Here is a 16,240-nt window from a genome sequence, read left to right on the forward strand (position 1 = left end):
CTGGAGCTCACTTTGTAGACCAGGCTGGCCTCGAACTCAGAAATCCACCTGCCTCTGCCTCCCGAGTGCTGGGATTAAAGGCGTGCGCCACCATGCCCGGCTAGGACACCTACTCTTGGTTCAGGCTGTAGGGCATTCCTAAACTGTTTCCCAGTTCCTTCTTTTGGGGGGTAAGGGGAATGTAGTTGCTGGGCAGGGCATAATGTCACATGTACCTCTGCTGTGTGGGGCTCTGGTCCAAGAATTTCTGTAACCTCATGGGACTGTTAAATTGGAAAGGCACCCATCCTTGGCTCCCATCCGTTGTACCATGGCCTACTATAAACAGTAGAATTTATACTTTGGTACAGTGGGTGGCCGTCTGAAAAATCCCTTTTGATAATATGGACAATTGCCAGCACTCCCTCTTCTCCTGGTACTCGGGGATGTGTTTGCGAGGCCTGAAGTTGTTCCTCGTAGCACAGCCTTCATAGAAGTCGGCTGCACCAGTGGGCCCCTCACTGTGGCCCTGGCCACAGTGCACATGGAATCTCATTGTTCAGTCACCACTTTTGAAATAAATTAATACAGCCACCTACTCTAGCTGCACCCCAGGGTCAGCAACAGGGTATCAGGTCGGAATGATTCATTCTGTAAGGGACTAGGCAGTCATTGGCCCCAGAGGGAGGAGGGAATTTTGGCAGCTTCACCAGCAGTCACAGGACATTGAGGGATGAAACCATGAAGGCATTTGGTCACTCTCTGGTACTTCTGTCCCTTCTTGCCAGCTGTCTCTTGGTGACTCAGCCATGGGAAGGTACAGGAAGGCATATGACAAGAAACTCGTGGCTTTTAACCCCAGTAGGACAAGGAAAGCCAAGAGAAAAGATTTCATTAAGTGTTTGTACTCTTCATGAGGAAAGAAAGGAGTAGTAGGTACCATCCGTGTTTATTGACTCCCCACCCCTATTATAAAATCTCTTAATTGTGTTCTTAAAAGACAGAGAAGGAAGGTAACTGTTGAGTCAGCTGCATGCTGAAGAGACGAGGCTCTCCTTGGTGGCTTACACAGTGGACTGGGGCAGATGCTCAGAGGGGCTGGTAGGTTGATTGTCGTCTGCGGGTGATGCAGAAGACGATGAGCACCAGGGTGAGGAGGCCGAGGAGGACCAGGCCAATGATGAGAGGCAGCAAGAGGGACTGGTCACGGGTGCAAGAGAAACCTGGCAGAATAGTGGGGTCCCTGAGAATTGCTGCAGTGGTGGAAGGGCTAAAGGTGGGAGGGGGAGGAGGGCAGAAGAGGAAAGGGGATGAAGAAAGGTTGAGGAGTCAACCCATAGGTGAGAGCAGTAAGCAAAGGGGAAATAATGCAGTCTTGTAGAGGAGGCGGAGGTCTAGAAAAAGAGTTCTGGGGAAGGTTTCCAGAGCAATGGGAGACCTCTAGGAAGAGGTAGGTAGGGCTTACATGGCCCGAAGTGTCCCTTGTCAGGCAGCTGAGCAGCCTGTAGCCTTAGAGAGAGCAGGTCAAGGTGAACAGCTGGAGAAAGAACTATGCTTGCATTTCCACAGCAGAAGCTTTGGCCCAAGGGAGCTTGGAGCTCGCGAAGAGATGAATTCTGCGCCGTGAATGTCCACTCTGAAATAATTAGTAATTAAGAGTCAAATCCAGTCCTAACTCCTGAGTCCTCCCTACCAGCCTAGCACACCCAGCCTAGACTTTCAGTGTGGTAAGGAGAAGAGGTTACTCACGTGCTGCCTGTGGGAAGGACACATTGTATTCCACCGCCATGTAGTCGAGGTAGACTGTACTCTGATGTAGGTCCTTGAGGTGAACAGAAAGACTCAAGGCATCAGGGACAGAGGCATCCATGTCCACAGAGCAAGGACGGAGGCTTCGGGGGTACAGGTATGGGGTATGGAAGAATAAAAGATAGAGACAAACTCAAGCTGTATACCTGTTTGAATCCAAAGGTAAGCTGTCCATAAGGAAATGAGAGAGGCAGGTGGGGATGGGTACCATCACAGCTCCCCTGGACCTTGGTTTTGTTGGGATTCAAAACAGATATGCCCCAAGCCTGCAGAAGTGCAAGAATGGTGGGTTTGAAATCACAAGGATGCTCCATCCAGTTTGTCCCCTCCTCTTCTCTTCCTCTTCCCGGCTGAACCAGCCCAGGACTTGCCTCTTGCCCTCTTTAAGCTCCACTTTAGCTTTACCTTTCTTCCACCCTGAATTGGGTACAGGATTCGGATTTGAATTTGGGCTTGGAGCTGAACACAAGGCTGGGAGCCGTTAGCCCATGTGTAGTTCCCAAGAGCCCCCTTGGACCTTGGACTCGGCGAGGGTGGAGGTGGTCCAGGGTGAGGGCCAACAGTGGAGGATCTTGGACTAGTAGCAGTGCCATTTGTGGTGGGAGAAACTGTGGCATGAGAAATTGTGGCATTCCCATGACCGGTGGTGGTGGCAGGGTTATGAGTGACAGTTGTGGGTCCGGAGCTGGTGTGAACTGTAACATTTCCTCCGTGACTGGTGGTGGTGGGCCTGTGGCTGGTCGTAGGGCTGGCTGTGCTTTCTGTGGCTGTAGGTGTCATCGTGAAGGATGGCAGGAGAGTAACGGCCTTTTTGTGAGGACAGTCTTCCCCTGTTCCTTGGGCTTTCAGTAAGAGATTGGTTGGCCACCCAGGTGCAGGCTCCTGCCCATGAGCCCTCCCCCACCTCCCATTTCTCCTTACCTATAAGCGGTCCTAGCAAGATCAGACACACAGGGAGCCGCATGGCAAATGCTCAGACCAGCTAGGCTATACCAGTTCCTTCCTCAATCCAATCCCCTTTTGCCTTCTCTTGGAAGAGGAAATGAAAAGCCTCACTTCCCTTAACTAAGATAATCCCACCCCAAACCTGACTCAGACACCTCAGCTCTAGCAACCCACTCAAGCCATTGGTTTTCACAATTAGGCTGATTGGCAGTGATGTTCTCAGTGGGCGGTACAAAGCCTTGGTTACCTCGTGAGAATGAGGCAGCTGACTCACATGGAACTTACCTAAGCAAAACTTGCTCTACTTGGGAGCTTACAATGCAGCAGAGAAATGGGAAGCCCTTTCCTCATTGGTAAGAAATGCAACCCCACCCATGCGCTCCAATCCTGGCACAGGAGGCAGAATGCAGATCTAAGAGGCCAGCTTGGCCTACTTAGTTCAGGACAGCAAAAGCAACAAAAAAAAACCAACTCCCTGCAACCCCAAGGTGACAATTGACACCTACATCATCTGGGCTAGGCCTAAACAACCAGCTGAAGTCTTTTTTTGGTTGGCAGGGTTTCTGCATAGCCTTGGCTGTCCTGGAACTCACTTTGTAGACCAGACTGGCCTCGAACTCAAATCCGCCTGCCTCTGCCTCCAGAGTGCTGGGATTAAAGGCTTGCGCCACCACTCCCGGTCAGCAAGTTTCACTCATGTCTTGTGCCTAACACTGAGGCAAATTACCAAATGTCAGTAATGTAGGTCATTTGGTATTGCAGGAAGCAACACGGCAAATTCAGTAATCAACTAGTACAGGGCAGGTGATTCACACTGGTAGGTAGGAGGGAAGGGAAGAAACAAGAAGCCCAAACAGGCAGTTTCCAAGTAATTTTATTCAGAATTTTGTGTTTGTTTCCTGAATCAATAAATACTATACAAAACAATGTAAAAATGGCTACCATTTTCTCTCCCCTGCTCCCCTCACCGGGGACAATTCCCTGGACAACCTCACTCAGGGGTTCTCCCTGTAGATTTGGTCCAGCAAATGAGGCCAGCCATGTTTTTTAGCCCCTTGACTCACTTTTGGAGATTTGGCTGGGGTAGGAAAGCCTTTAGGAACGAGGTGACTAGGTTAGGGAAATGCATTAGTGTTTGGGGGGAAGGAGACGGCGCCTGGGGCAGAGCCTACCCCAAAGAAAAGGGTGTCTAAAATGTTCACGGTTCCTTCTTTTTGCCTCAAAAAGTGACATTTATTCAAAGAGAAAAAAAACTGAAACAAAACAAAACAAAAAAAAAAACCAAAACAAAAACAAGATGTCCATCCCTTGGCTCCCTCCCCTCCCCCCTCCAGCTGTTCCTTAGCCCCACCCCAGGATTGAACCCTGGGCTAGGGCCAGGTCGCAGGACAGCCCCTCAAATGAGGTCAGCAACGTTGAGGGGCATCTCTTCAATGGAGGTGTTGTAGAAAGTCTCAATGTCTCGAAGAGTCCTCTTGTCTTCTTCTGTCACCATGTTAATAGCCACACCCTTACGGCCAAACCGACCACCTCGACCGATTCTGAGGGGGGTAAAAGGGATGATGGAACACTTGGGTTTCATTCAGCATAGGGGTTTGTTTAGTCTGTCAGACCTATACTTACCTGTGGATGTAGTTTTCCCTGTTGGTGGGAAGGTCGTAGTTGATGACTAAGGAGACCTGCTGCACATCAATGCCTCTGGCCTAGGTCAGGAAAGAATATAGACATCAGAGGATACAGTCTATCCTAATTAAATAGGCATACATGTAGGCAGCCAGAGGAGGGCAAAGGAAACAAGAGTTTCTTGTTCACTAGAGACCTCAGGCATGCCTGGTTTTCTTCCAAGTTGCTACGTTCCTGAAAAGGGCACACAGTCAGCCCTTTGGAGAGGGAATCACCTTGGACTAACTTGGCTCCCTTTCTTTCCCTGAAAGAGCATCTACTCACCAACAGGTCAGTGGTAATTAATACTCTGCTAGAGCCAGACCGGAACTCCCTCATGATCACATCTCGTTCCTTTTGGTCCATATCTCCATGCTGGAAAACAAAGGTGAGAAGCATCTGGCACAAGGCTCCCAACACAGACAGACACACAGAGACACACAGCTATTAAAACTCACCATGGCAGAAACAGTGAAATCTCGGGCATGCATCTTCTCAGTGAGCCAGTCCACCTTCCTTCTGGTGTTGATAAAGATGACTGCCTGGGTGATGGTCAGCGTCTCATACAAGTCACACAGTGTGTCAAGCTTCCACTCCTGGAGACCCAGAAGTCAGGGGTTACACTCAACAACTTACTACCAGGTCTGCCTCCTGCACTGGGCCTCACCTCTCGTTCCACATTGATGTAGAATTGGCGGATACCCTCCAGGGTCAACTCTTCCTTCTTGACAAGAATCCGAATAGGATCTCTCATAAATTTCTTGGTCACCTCAAGGACATCAGAAGGCATTGTAGCAGACAACAAAACTACCTAATGGGGAAAACAGCAGCCATGATGAGGGTACTGTACATTCCTCAAATTACAACCAAGCCCCTTGTGTCCTATCAACCTGGCCATTTGTCTACCTGTGTGTTACTGTTGAGCTTTTGGAATATATCATAGATCTGATCCTTGAACCCACGGCTTAACATTTCATCTGCTTCATCCAGTACAAACATCTTGATGTATTTAGGGGCTAGAAGGCAGAAAAAACACCAACACATAGTGATCAGACAAATGTGAAATACATGGAACTCTCTTGGTAAGAGGGTAGTCAAAGGGCAGACATCTGCTCTCAGAATACAAGGACTGATCCTTTGCCCAAAGCTTCCCTGATAAGCCAGGCAGAAGCCCTGGTAAGTAGAACACTACCTGGGCTAAGGTAACCACAGGGAAGCCAGGCTCAGATGACACGCATGGGGTTCATCACAGAGCAACTCAATTCTAAACTAAAGGAAAATGTACATCCAAGAAAATGACATGTGGGAATGCCCAACTGTTACATGGTACTCACACAGGTATCTCCGGTTAAGCATGTCAAACACCCGGCCAGGGGTGCCCACGATGATATGGGGAGCTTCCATCTGCAGCTTCTGCACCTCAGCACGCACATTGGTGCCCCCAATGCAGGCATGACAAGAGGCACCCATGTAGTCTCCTAATGCCATAACCACCTTTTGTATCTGAATGCAGAAGAACCTCTACATTAACTTGGGCAGTACCAGTGAGTTCTTTAGAGACAGGAATTATCCTCGGAATCCTCTCTCAACCCCAACACTACAACCACAAATGCCAGTGTTAAATCCCGCCACACAGGTTCACAGTAATTTCCCCACCCCTACACGCAGCCTTGTAAAAAACACCAGGCCAGCTCTACAAAGGCTTAGAAATCACTCTCCACCCTACTACCACATTCCAAAGGCTGGGAATATGAACATAGCCTTATACCAACAACGTGTGATTATTTCATTCCTGCCACAGAACCAAGACTTAGTGTTCCACTACTGAACCAACATCCCCAGCTGACGTGCAAACAAAACCCAAAATCTACAGGGCTCTAAATCTACAATCCTCTTAATTTAGCATTGCTTACATTGGTGCCCAGATGCTTGCTTCACAGCAATCACTAGGCTTAAATAGTAGTAATAGAATACCTTCAGGATTTTATGTGCCCTAGGCATGAAACAGCTTTGGCCACCAAGCTAGGCATCAAGCTAGGATGAACAAAGGACTGCCATCTGCTCTGCCCCTGACTGATATAAGAACAACACCACAAACAAGGTGCCTCTTTGCCCATTGCCAGGGGTGTGTCATAAACAGCTAAACCTGCCCAGCCAGCTAGATTCTACCAATCCTCTTCCCTTCCTATTTGACACAAGGAGATGGATTTTCTTTTCTTTTTGCTGGTAAAGTTGGTAGTAATTAGGCCAACAAATCTCAACAGAACTAAAAGCTGTCAACCAGACCCAGTGGCATTAAGACAATGTCCTCAGCCACTTTCTAATTGTCTTATTTTTAAGGTAAACATCATAGTACTGGCTGTCCCGGAACTAGCTTTATGGACCAGGGTGGCCTTGCAGTGCTCAATCTGCCTGTATCACTCCCCACTAGCACTCATCTCTTAAACCAGTCATGTAGAATAGGAAACACGCCAATCTTACCTGCTGAGCCAATTCACGGGTGGGTGCCAGAACCAAAGCCTGAGTGGCCTTTAGATCTAATTCAATCTGCTGCAGAATTGATATGGCAAATGTAGCTGTTTTCCCAGTCCCAGACTGGGCTTGAGCAATCACATCATAACCTACAACCAGATCAAGAATTAGATGTGCACCTTAGGATCAGAGGATATTTGAAACCTTACTTCATGTCATCAGTAACAAAAAAGGTTGTAAACGAAATGGTAGAGGTTTTCAAACAAACTTTTGCCAAAACAATATCAACTCACAACACATCTTGTTAGACTAGATGTAAAGCAATATAAACAAAGCCTACATAAGGAAACAAACCCATGCATCCAAGGCATGACCTATGTACTAACAAAACTAAAAATCCAAGATCCAAGAAGGATGTTTCCTCCTGGTTGCTATGCCCACCATCAACTCCATACCACTCTGTCTAGTCCAATATAGCCGAGTACAAGTCTTACCCTTGATACAAGGAAGAATAGCTCGCTGCTGGATAGCAGAGGGCTTCTCAAAACCATAGGCATAAATACCACGGAGGAGGGACTCTGAGAGATTCATGTCATCGAAGCTATCCACAATCTCGTTCCAGTTACTCTGCAGGATTAGATAAAAAGAAAAAGAGCTTAGGCACTTAGTAACGTGTTTACACAAAAGCTGGAGTCACCTCATCCTACAGGTTGCTCTGTTTTACCACTCCAAATGTCTAAGGTCACTGTCACCCTAAGGAAGTGCCTGTTCTGACAAAATATAAAGTGGGGACCGCAGGTCCTGGTCTTACCTCGATGACGCCTTCCGGCTCCATCCCATCGGGGCCATTGTCTCTGGATCTGTTGATTCAAAGCACTAGTTTTGCTTCATGCCTTGACCAGAGCATGGAAGCAACCAGCCCATTCCCGATCCAACTCCCATCTATTCCCAAAGAACTCCCAAAGAGGCACTTTATAGAGTGACGCTCCTTTATGATCAAGGGGCTGTAAAGGACTTCATTCACACACATTTTCTCACACACACACACAAACACAAAAACACAGAAAACGCCGAGATGCGGTCTTTGCTGCCAGGCCCACATGTTCTGGGTATGGTGGATCAAAGCGCATGCACCTCCATCCAGAACACCAAGGCCACCGGAAGTCCCGCCTTCCACCTCCGAGTTCCGTGGGTGGGCCATCCCCTTCCCCCCACGTCATGCCGCCCGCGCCCTCCCCCACTCCCTCCGGCCGGCCCCCCTCCACAGTACCCGGATGTGGGAGGCCGCGGGCGGTGGCGGCCTCGCGCACAATGAGCCCCAGCCGCGCTCGCAAAGGGGGAGATTGCACAACAGACAAGCGAAACAGGCTGGGGGAGGGGAATCTCTCAAGCGGCCATGTGCTCATTCGCTCCGCCACTCAGCGGCGTCTCCCCCGCCATGGAACAATCCGCAACCCGCCCGCCCCCGTCGAGAAATGGCGTCGCCCTCCCATACCTCAGGCCGCTCACCCCCGAAGGAAAGTGGACCTGCCCATCCGCAGTTTGCCAATTGCCCGGCTTGTGCGGCAAAATGGACCCGCCCGCCCGGCGCCGGGTGGGCTCTCGGTGCCTCACGCGGCCGCTCCTCCGGGTTAAGCTCTGTCCTGGCCGTCAAGAAAACCAGCGCCCTGATCGGCCGGTTTCTTCTTCCCCGACCCACATTCCAAGCGCGACGGAGGGACTCCCTGAAGACCCGAGCACCCCTGCTTGTCGCGAGTGGTACCGCCAGAACTCTCCGGAACCCTCGCTCGCACACTCTGCCCGACACAGGGAGGCAGCCAGACCAGCCGGCTCCGGGCCGCGCAGCCGCCTATCTTTCCCACGTTAGGTCGCCACCTCATCTTGCCTTTCAGTATCCGAGCTTCGCGTACGGCGTCCCCACAGGCCGAGGCCTCGCGAGGAAGCTCGCGCCCTCCGCCCTAGCCAGGCCTTCCTTCCCGGTATCCACACTGGGGTCAGCGGCGGCCATGGGAATCTCCCCCCCTCCCCAGACCGTTCCTCCCGGCTCGGTTCTACCGCAACCTGGTAGGTTCGGTGCGATGGGCATCTCAACTTCCCCCCGGCGGGCCCTTCGGAGGGAATTACGGGGTAAGTAGTCAACCTTTTGCAAAAGCCTTTCTTACCGAGAATCCTGACTCGCAGACATGATCCTTAGAATCTAGGGCGGAGTGCCCGCCTATCGACAACTTATAGAGCGTCCGACCCCGCCCCAGCCATCGCATTGGCTTGGCCGCCTCTGCCCCGCCTGCCGGCGCTCTGCAACTCGACGTGACGTTACTTTGTAGGCGCTTTAGTTCGGACGCCCTATTGGGTAGTTTGAAAGCCCATCATGGCCTAGCCCCGCCCTCTAGCCTCATTGGCTGAAGGGCCCGCCTTTCTCGCTGGTGCGGAAGTGACATACTTAAGTCGAGCCTCGCGGCGGGGCAGCCATCTTGGAACCCAGCACCTTTACACGTGCGGAGGCGATCGTGCCTTAGTCATGTGGTTCAGCAGGTCCTATCAAGCGACGGGGGTGAGGCCTTAGCCTCCAGGAACTTCCGGGCAGTCTGGACTGCCACTTTCCTTTACCCGGGTTTCCTTTACAGGACAGGTTTTATTTATTCTTCCGTTCAGGAAAATATTGTAGCGATATCTCATTGGATAGTAAGTTTCCCCGATTGGAGACAAAAAGGATAGAACCCATTTTTGGGTTAAAGGGCATAGGGGGATAAGCTGTCAAGGATTGGCCCACTCAATCACTGGTTCATTTAGTATGTTTCCAGTTTCTCCTGGGCTTCCTTTTAAGAATAAGCGAGTCTTAATTCATATTTACTGCCATCTGCTCCCCGGGGATGGCATCTATGGAAAGCTGGACTCTCAAGCCCTGAAATGGGGATCACTAACAGTGTTAGCTGGGAAGAAGGCCTGAGATAAAGCACAGCCACTATTTTCAGGCCCTTTAAGGAAGACCACCACTTGTATATCTTCAAAGGATCCTTTATTGACCAGAGCAGGACCGTGGCATTTTTATATATATTTATATATATAAAAAAAAGTTTGAAGATCGGGCAGGCAGTAATCCCTTTACGCGCCCACCACCCCCACACTGTTTTCCTGCCCTCTGAACATGGAAGGAGGAATGGCTGCTCCACCTAGGCCACAAGGCAACATTCTCCTATAGAGGGAGAAAGAGGCTTTTATGTGACCATTCCCTTCCCATCAGAAATCAATATACTCGCAGCAAAGAAAACAAAATACAGAAATCAAACATTTAAATATGAAAATCCAAAGGGAATTGGGTAGAGAAACAAAAAGGAACTGGAGTTTCTGGGGAAGGGTCTCCCTTTCCCCCTGCCCACTGATGGGCTAAGGGTCTGGGGTATGAGGCTCACACAGTGAGTTTGCAGTGACACAGTTCCTTGTAGATCTGACGACGGAGTTTGGGCATGTCCTGCTGGGTGAAGCTGAATGGCTGAGACAGGGCCAGGTGCTTGCAGTACTGGGTGTTAACAAAGTAGACCATGAGAACAGTTTACTGAGCACCCTCCCAGGTCAGGACCTGTGCTACACATTTCACACAAAATACATCTTCATTTCTCAGAAAATATCTGTTTCTCATACACACTGGCATTAGAGACTAAGCCTGGGGCTTTAACAAGCCTACATAATATATCTGGTGTTTAAACTGGAGAATATATTTAGTTGGGAGGATGTTGGGAAGCCTCTATATCAGGACCAAAGCCAGAGATACAGTCCCAACTGAGGATGGAGAAAGAAGGCCTGGGCCGGGTGTGGTGGCGCACACCTTTAATCCCAGCACTTGGGAGGCAGAGGCAGGCGGATTTCTGAGTTCGAGGCCAGCCTGGTCTACAAAGTGAGCTCCAGGACAGCCAGGGCTACACAGAGAAACCCTGTCTCGAAAAAAAAAAAAAAAAGAAAGAAAGAAGGCCTGAAGAAAACCAATGAAACCAGGGTTTCTGTGCTAACACATAAAGGTACACCCTGCTGTACAATCTGACTGAACCAAATGAGGCAAGAGCTACCAACAACCCCTAAGCTACTGACTAAGAGCTAAGAAGACCTTATCATTTGCTTACCTGTAACACAAAGGCACCACAGTCACTGTCATTATTCTGCCTGGCCACATTCTAGGGAATAGAAAGCAAGAATCTGTTCATTTGGAGACTCCTAGAGGTTACGAATTCAATTGCTGCCTCCTATCAAACTATTCCATTTTTCTCTGGAAACTCACCATTTTGAAGTAACCTTTCCAGCCCTGATGGAAGTCCAGTCGGTCTTTTTTGACTGCCTCTGCCTGGAGATACTTGGCAATATGCTATGTTGGCAAGAAAAAAGAAAGTGATACCTTAATCACCTGCCAGTGTAACACAGAGTATGCTGGTGGGAAACACCATGCCCACTCACTCCTCGGACTCCAAGCCCACACTTCTTCCTGAAATGGCTTGCTGCCACAGCTCCCTACAATTTTACTCCCTGTTTCCCCACAAGCTCCTCAAACCTTAGGGCAGCGGCGATTTAGAGTTCGCTGGGAGTCAAAATAGGTGATGGTACGTCGCCTTACATCAACTGAGATAAGGGACCAGTGCACCTCCAGATGGATGGGGATTAGCAGTAATTCCTTATTGAAGATGTCCACCTGGAAAGAAAGTGCTGGAAGTCAGATACAACATAAAACCCTATTGATTGCCATGAGGATTCTAAAGAAAAAATATGGAACAAGCAAAGGAGTTACAAAATATACATCACGGATTGTGAGGCAAGGCTCAGCATAAGATGCTAATACTTTTGGGAGGGTTTTTTTTTTTGGGGGGGGGGCATACTCTTCAGACAATGTTGCCCTTTTGTTTAAGACTGGGTCCTTCCCTGACTTAGGACTCATCAAATAACATTGGTGGGCTGGCCAGCAAGTGCAAGGAATCTACTTACCTTCACTTCTGTAGCACTGAAAACAACTACCCTGGCCTGGCTTTTTAGGTGGGGATCAAACTCCAGTCCTTGTATGCCCTCTATAGGTTGAGATATCTTCCTAACCCAGATATGCTCCTGCTTCTCAGGCCTGGCTGATATTGAGATATTTGATGTTGAAGAAAGACAGAAATAAGAAGGTAATATCAGAACACATGTGCCTTCTAATTCAGCACCTGGGAGGTAGAACTAGGAGTTCAAGGCCAGCCTCTACTACATGCTCTGCTACCAGGTACATATACATTAAAGGAAAAAGTCTAGATAAGTACCCAGACTCTGGAGCTGCAGAAATGGCCAATAGGTTAAGAGCACTGGCTGTTCTTCCTGAGAAACGGGACTTCAATTCCCAGCACCCATATGGTGGCTCACAACCACCTGTAACTTGAGTTTCAGAGATCTGATGCCCACATCTGGCCACTATGGCACTGCATTCATGTGGTGCTGAGACATTCACTCAGGCAAAACATCTATACACATATAATTTAGAACAAACAAAACACAGACTCAAGATTTTGGTGCCACACTGACAGGGTTGAAACTCAGCTTCTACACTTACTAGTCCATGATCATGAGCAAGCCACTTAACCTTCCATACCTTTCCTTATCTGTAAGGGGGAGAGAGTAAAAGCGCCTGCCCTCATTCACTATAGGGAGTACACTACTATCCACAAAGAACACATGGCCTGAGAGAAATGCTCACGCTGCCGCCAAGTTCTTGTGTCACTCAAGACATGAGGAAACTGCAAATAGGGAAAGTAATTGCTCAAGCTCACAGAAGGAAGCAACAGCACAAGAAAGACATTTTTTTATTACATTGTTATTGGGAGGTGGGGAGTGGGTACACATGCCAGGGTGGAGGCATGGAGGTCAGAGGGCAAGCCTATTCTCTCCTTCCTTCCACCATGTGAGTAACACACAGGCTTGGCAGCACGCACCTTTTCATTTACCTCAATATACAGAAGGCTAAGGGGTTTTTTTTGTTGTTGTTTTTGTTTTTAAACTGTATTTCACTCTTGCTTCTACTGGAAGAAACACGACTCAACAGGTCTCTGAGTAATTCTAAGCACAAAAATTAAATCCTGATGCTTGGGCTGGGGTTGTGAGTGACAAAGAGCAATAGCTCTAGCTACTCTCTGGGGTAGGTCAGGGCATAGAAAGGCAGTGTTAGGTAACAGGAGGAAGATGTGTGTGTTAGAACCAATGTTCCTTTGTCACTGCTGAAATTCCATGGCCTTTCATAACAGGACAGAGAAACCTATGGAAGTTCTTGAATATCTGCTCCTGACCCAATTTTTACTATCACTTAAGCCAAAAACCCAGATATAATTCTCCACTGATCTCTTCATCCCACATGAAACCTGCCAGAAATGTCTACAAGTTCTACCTTAACCTCCTCTTCCCTCTCCTTTTGGCACTACAGCCCCCGGTCCTTCCCCTAGACTCCTCTCTCCTTACAGAACCACCGCTATCCTTGACAGTCTACCTTACATGCCTCACATGATCTCCAATTTTCTGTATTCAACAACCACAGTCACTGTGTCAGAGAGCATTTTCTCTCTCTCTCTCTCTCTGGGTCTGAAGCACTTGCTGCTCCTTTTGCCCAAGTGCTGCTCCCAGACCACACAGGATGACTCCTATCACTCCAAGGCCTTAGCACAGATGTAGGTAAGACCTACACCCAATCCCATGCTGTCACATTACTGTGGTAGGACATTTGCAGCACTCTAGGACTAGCTGTAATTTACCCTCACCCATCGCAGAAAGAAGCCTCCTGATTTAATACTGCATCCTCAGTTTCTACAATCACCCCTGATACACAAGACCTTTAATGTTTGTAGGATGATGACCGGGATTGGGGAAAGGACTCAAAGCAAGCAAAACTCTTATTATAAATTTTTTTTTTAGAGACAAGGTGCTATACAAGTAGTTGTAAATTCATAACTCACATTTTTGGTCCACCTCTTTACCCCATCATAACCCTTGGTACGGAGTTTATCATAGAAGAAACTGTTGAAGAAATGCACCTGTGCCAAAGACACAAAAAAGCTGAATAGAATTAAAAGACCTCAGAGTTGCCCTTCCACCCTCCCAATCCACACAGTTTCATAGCGTCCAACTGAAATGGCCCCAAGGACTGCCTCCATACTCTTCTTAACCTTTTACAGGTAAGTTCCTGTCTCAATTTAACTAAACAGGAAAACACTACAGATTGGCTTACAGATTTAAAATGAATAGATTAGCCCTTACTATCTTCCTCTCCAAACCACAGACCTTAGGCTATATAAAATAGAAGAGATGAAAATGGATGTTTACCAAAAATTAAAAATAAAAATAAAAAGGAAGGAAGGGGGGAGGGGGACACTTCAGAGTGCTGCAGAGATGACTCAGTGGTTACCAGCACTGACTGCTCTTCCAGAGGTCATGAGTTTAATTCCAATCAACCACATGGTGGCTCACAACTATCTGTAATGGGATCAGATGCCCCCTTCTCGTGTCTGAAGACAGCTACAGTGTACTCATATACATAAAATAAATATATTTTTTTAAAAAACTGCTCAGGATCGCAAAAGTTCTGGCGACTAAAGAATCTGGTTAGCCGGGCGTGGTGGCGCACGCCTTTAATCCCAGCACTCGGGAGGCAGAGGCAGGTGGATTTCTGAGTTCGAGGCCAGCCTGGTCTACAAAGTGAGTTCCAGGACAGCCAGGGCTATAAGAGAAACCCTGTCTCGAAAAAAACAAAAAAAAAAAAAAAAAAAAAAAGAATCTGGTTAGTGTTGGGTCAGGAAAACCAAGGCTACACAGAAAAACCCTGCCTAAAAAAAAGGGGGGGTTTATGGGGGACTTTTGGAATAGCATTGGAAATGTAATTGAGGAAAATATGTAATAAAAAAAATATTAAAAAAAAAAAACAAGGTGGTGGGGGGCGGAGGGCAGTGGTGGTGCACACCTTTAATCCCAGCACTTGGAGACAGAGGCAGGCGAATTTCTGAGTTATAGGCCAGTCTGGTCTACAAAGTGAGTTCCAGGACAGCCAGGGCTATACAGAGAAACCCTGCCTCAAAAAACAAAACAAAAAGTGTGCTTGGACCTACCTTTTCAGGGACTGTGTCCATGACCAGATCTCCATACATGTTCATCACCTGTGGAAAAAATGGCAATTTGCTCTGGAGGATGTAGCATGGGGGTCAAGGGTTCCCCTATGCATCCACTCTCCCTCTGAAGGCCTTTTCAAGCCCTTTTATATGCACCTCTTCTTACCTGGTCATTGAGCCAGTTCTGTCCATATAAGGTACCCAAGTCATCCATGGTGAGCACGTGTCGCTTATAGGATACCCGGAAGCCCCTTACCATAGCGTTGCCTGGCATCCGCTGATAAGACTGGATCAGCTGTAATACCAGACTCTTCCTGCATAGGCCAAATTTTTGGAATCATACAAGAGCTAATGTGGCTGGAGCAGCCAGAAAGAAATACCCACTCCTACTGTCTAGAATAACCATGTAAAACAACTTTTCTTTTTCACGGGTTGTTTCGATGGTCTCCCACTCCCCACAAAGAGGCACGAGAATGCTCAGAGACAAGCTTTTCAATGTCTCTCAGCGTCCTACATAAAGATCCCCCAAGTTGTCTTACAGGGCTTGGCACTTTGTCTGCAGCTTCCTCAGCTGCAGCTCTAGCTCTTACTTCCTCAAATACATCACTGAAGGAGAATGAACATTCTCTCCCCATCCCTGAGGTAGGTCCCAGCCCTCCCTCAGACCTCACCTTGAGGGTGTAGAAAATTCCTGCTGGAAAATGTCCTCCAACTTCTCTACAACTTCATCAGTGCTGAGAGGGATGAGACTGCCATAAGTTTGAAGGAATTCATCTAAGATACCTAATGGAGGTAGGAGAGAGTAAGCTGGGGCCTTTCGACTCTGACTGAGGAGCTGGCCAAAAGGGGACTAAGTCTTCTGAAGGCTTACTCTGCACACAGGTCACGTGTTCCTCCCGAAGGGGGCTATGCTGGCCAGCTTTCTCCCCAGTCCGATCTGCCTCTTCTGCAGTGCCCAAGTCAGAGCTCTGAAAAAGTTCCTGAGCCACGTGGTCTCCAATGCTGCACACATTACTGATGAGTATGCTGGCATCAGGGGGTGCCAGGCTGCGCTCCCCTTCAGGACCAGACAGTCCCCCAAAACCATTGGGGAGAGTACATGAGAGGAGGCCTATAAAGCACAGAAATAGGAATGAGAAACTGGCCGTGTAAAAGAACCAATGCATACAAATGATAAAACCACAGAACACAGACTGAAGCAAAGTCTAGCAATGGAAACCTTATGGAATACAGACACCACCCCCACCCCCACCCCCACCCCCACGTGCGCGCCTAAT

General features: G+C 48.4%; 3 protein-coding genes and 3 non-coding genes across 8 annotated transcripts in view; all 6 read right to left on the minus strand.

Annotated features, from left to right (window-relative positions):
* Nucleotides 1–909: 909 nt before the first annotated feature.
* Cd68 (CD68 molecule) lies at nt 910–3,129 on the minus strand. Its single transcript, XM_021177743.2, has 6 exons — nt 2,710–3,129; nt 2,194–2,630; nt 1,935–2,054; nt 1,729–1,801; nt 1,445–1,615; nt 910–1,202 (listed from the first exon to the last, which is right to left on the minus strand). The coding sequence occupies exons 1-6, from the start codon at nt 2,750–2,752 to the stop codon at nt 1,069–1,071; spliced, it is 978 nt and encodes a 325-aa protein (XP_021033402.1). The 5' UTR covers nt 2,753–3,129; the 3' UTR covers nt 910–1,068.
* Nucleotides 3,130–3,589: 460 nt separating this feature from the next.
* Nucleotides 3,590–9,174, minus strand: Eif4a1 (eukaryotic translation initiation factor 4A1). Of its 3 annotated transcripts, none has more exons than XM_021175884.1 (11): nt 9,030–9,174; nt 7,679–7,727; nt 7,362–7,494; nt 6,877–7,016; nt 5,730–5,898; nt 5,302–5,411; nt 5,063–5,206; nt 4,854–4,991; nt 4,681–4,770; nt 4,357–4,436; nt 3,590–4,274 (listed from the first exon to the last, which is right to left on the minus strand). In XM_021175884.1, the coding sequence occupies exons 1-11, from the start codon at nt 9,050–9,052 to the stop codon at nt 4,130–4,132; spliced, it is 1,221 nt and encodes a 406-aa protein (XP_021031543.1). In that variant the 5' UTR covers nt 9,053–9,174; the 3' UTR covers nt 3,590–4,129. The 3 variants fall into 3 exon arrangements, with proteins under 3 accessions (XP_021031543.1, XP_029339799.1, XP_021031544.1); XM_029483939.1 differs by lacking the exon at nt 9,030–9,174 and adding an exon at nt 8,363–8,505; XM_021175885.1 differs by lacking the exons at nt 6,877–7,016; nt 7,679–7,727; nt 9,030–9,174 and having other exon boundaries at nt 7,362–7,424.
* LOC115032646 lies at nt 4,496–4,638 on the minus strand. The gene has a single exon (XR_003838280.1). It is a non-coding gene; the product is annotated as a small nucleolar RNA SNORA67 (small nucleolar RNA).
* On the minus strand, nt 5,507–5,650 carry LOC115032724. The gene has a single exon (XR_003838339.1). It is a non-coding gene; the product is annotated as a small nucleolar RNA SNORD10 (small nucleolar RNA).
* On the minus strand, nt 6,380–6,523 carry LOC115032677. Its single transcript, XR_003838306.1, has one exon. It is a non-coding gene; the product is annotated as a small nucleolar RNA SNORA48 (small nucleolar RNA).
* Nucleotides 9,175–9,866: 692 nt separating the features above from the next.
* Nucleotides 9,867–16,240, minus strand: part of Senp3 (SUMO specific peptidase 3) — a 9,253-nt gene continuing 2,879 nt past the window's right edge. The window contains exons 3-11 of the mRNA XM_021176064.1: nt 15,835–16,074; nt 15,635–15,746; nt 15,130–15,277; nt 14,964–15,011; nt 13,818–13,895; nt 11,405–11,542; nt 11,138–11,221; nt 10,983–11,033; nt 9,867–10,384 (exon numbers count right to left, since the gene is read on the minus strand). Of these exons, the coding sequence (XP_021031723.1) occupies nt 10,274–10,384; nt 10,983–11,033; nt 11,138–11,221; nt 11,405–11,542; nt 13,818–13,895; nt 14,964–15,011; nt 15,130–15,277; nt 15,635–15,746; nt 15,835–16,074 (1,010 nt within the window). The 3' untranslated portion in view covers nt 9,867–10,273. The remainder of the gene's footprint in view (nt 10,385–10,982; nt 11,034–11,137; nt 11,222–11,404; nt 11,543–13,817; nt 13,896–14,963; nt 15,012–15,129; nt 15,278–15,634; nt 15,747–15,834; nt 16,075–16,240) is intronic.

The sequence above is a fragment of the Mus caroli genome, chromosome 11, assembly GCF_900094665.2.
Source record: "Mus caroli chromosome 11, CAROLI_EIJ_v1.1, whole genome shotgun sequence".
Taxonomy (NCBI): Eukaryota; Metazoa; Chordata; class Mammalia; order Rodentia; family Muridae; genus Mus; species Mus caroli.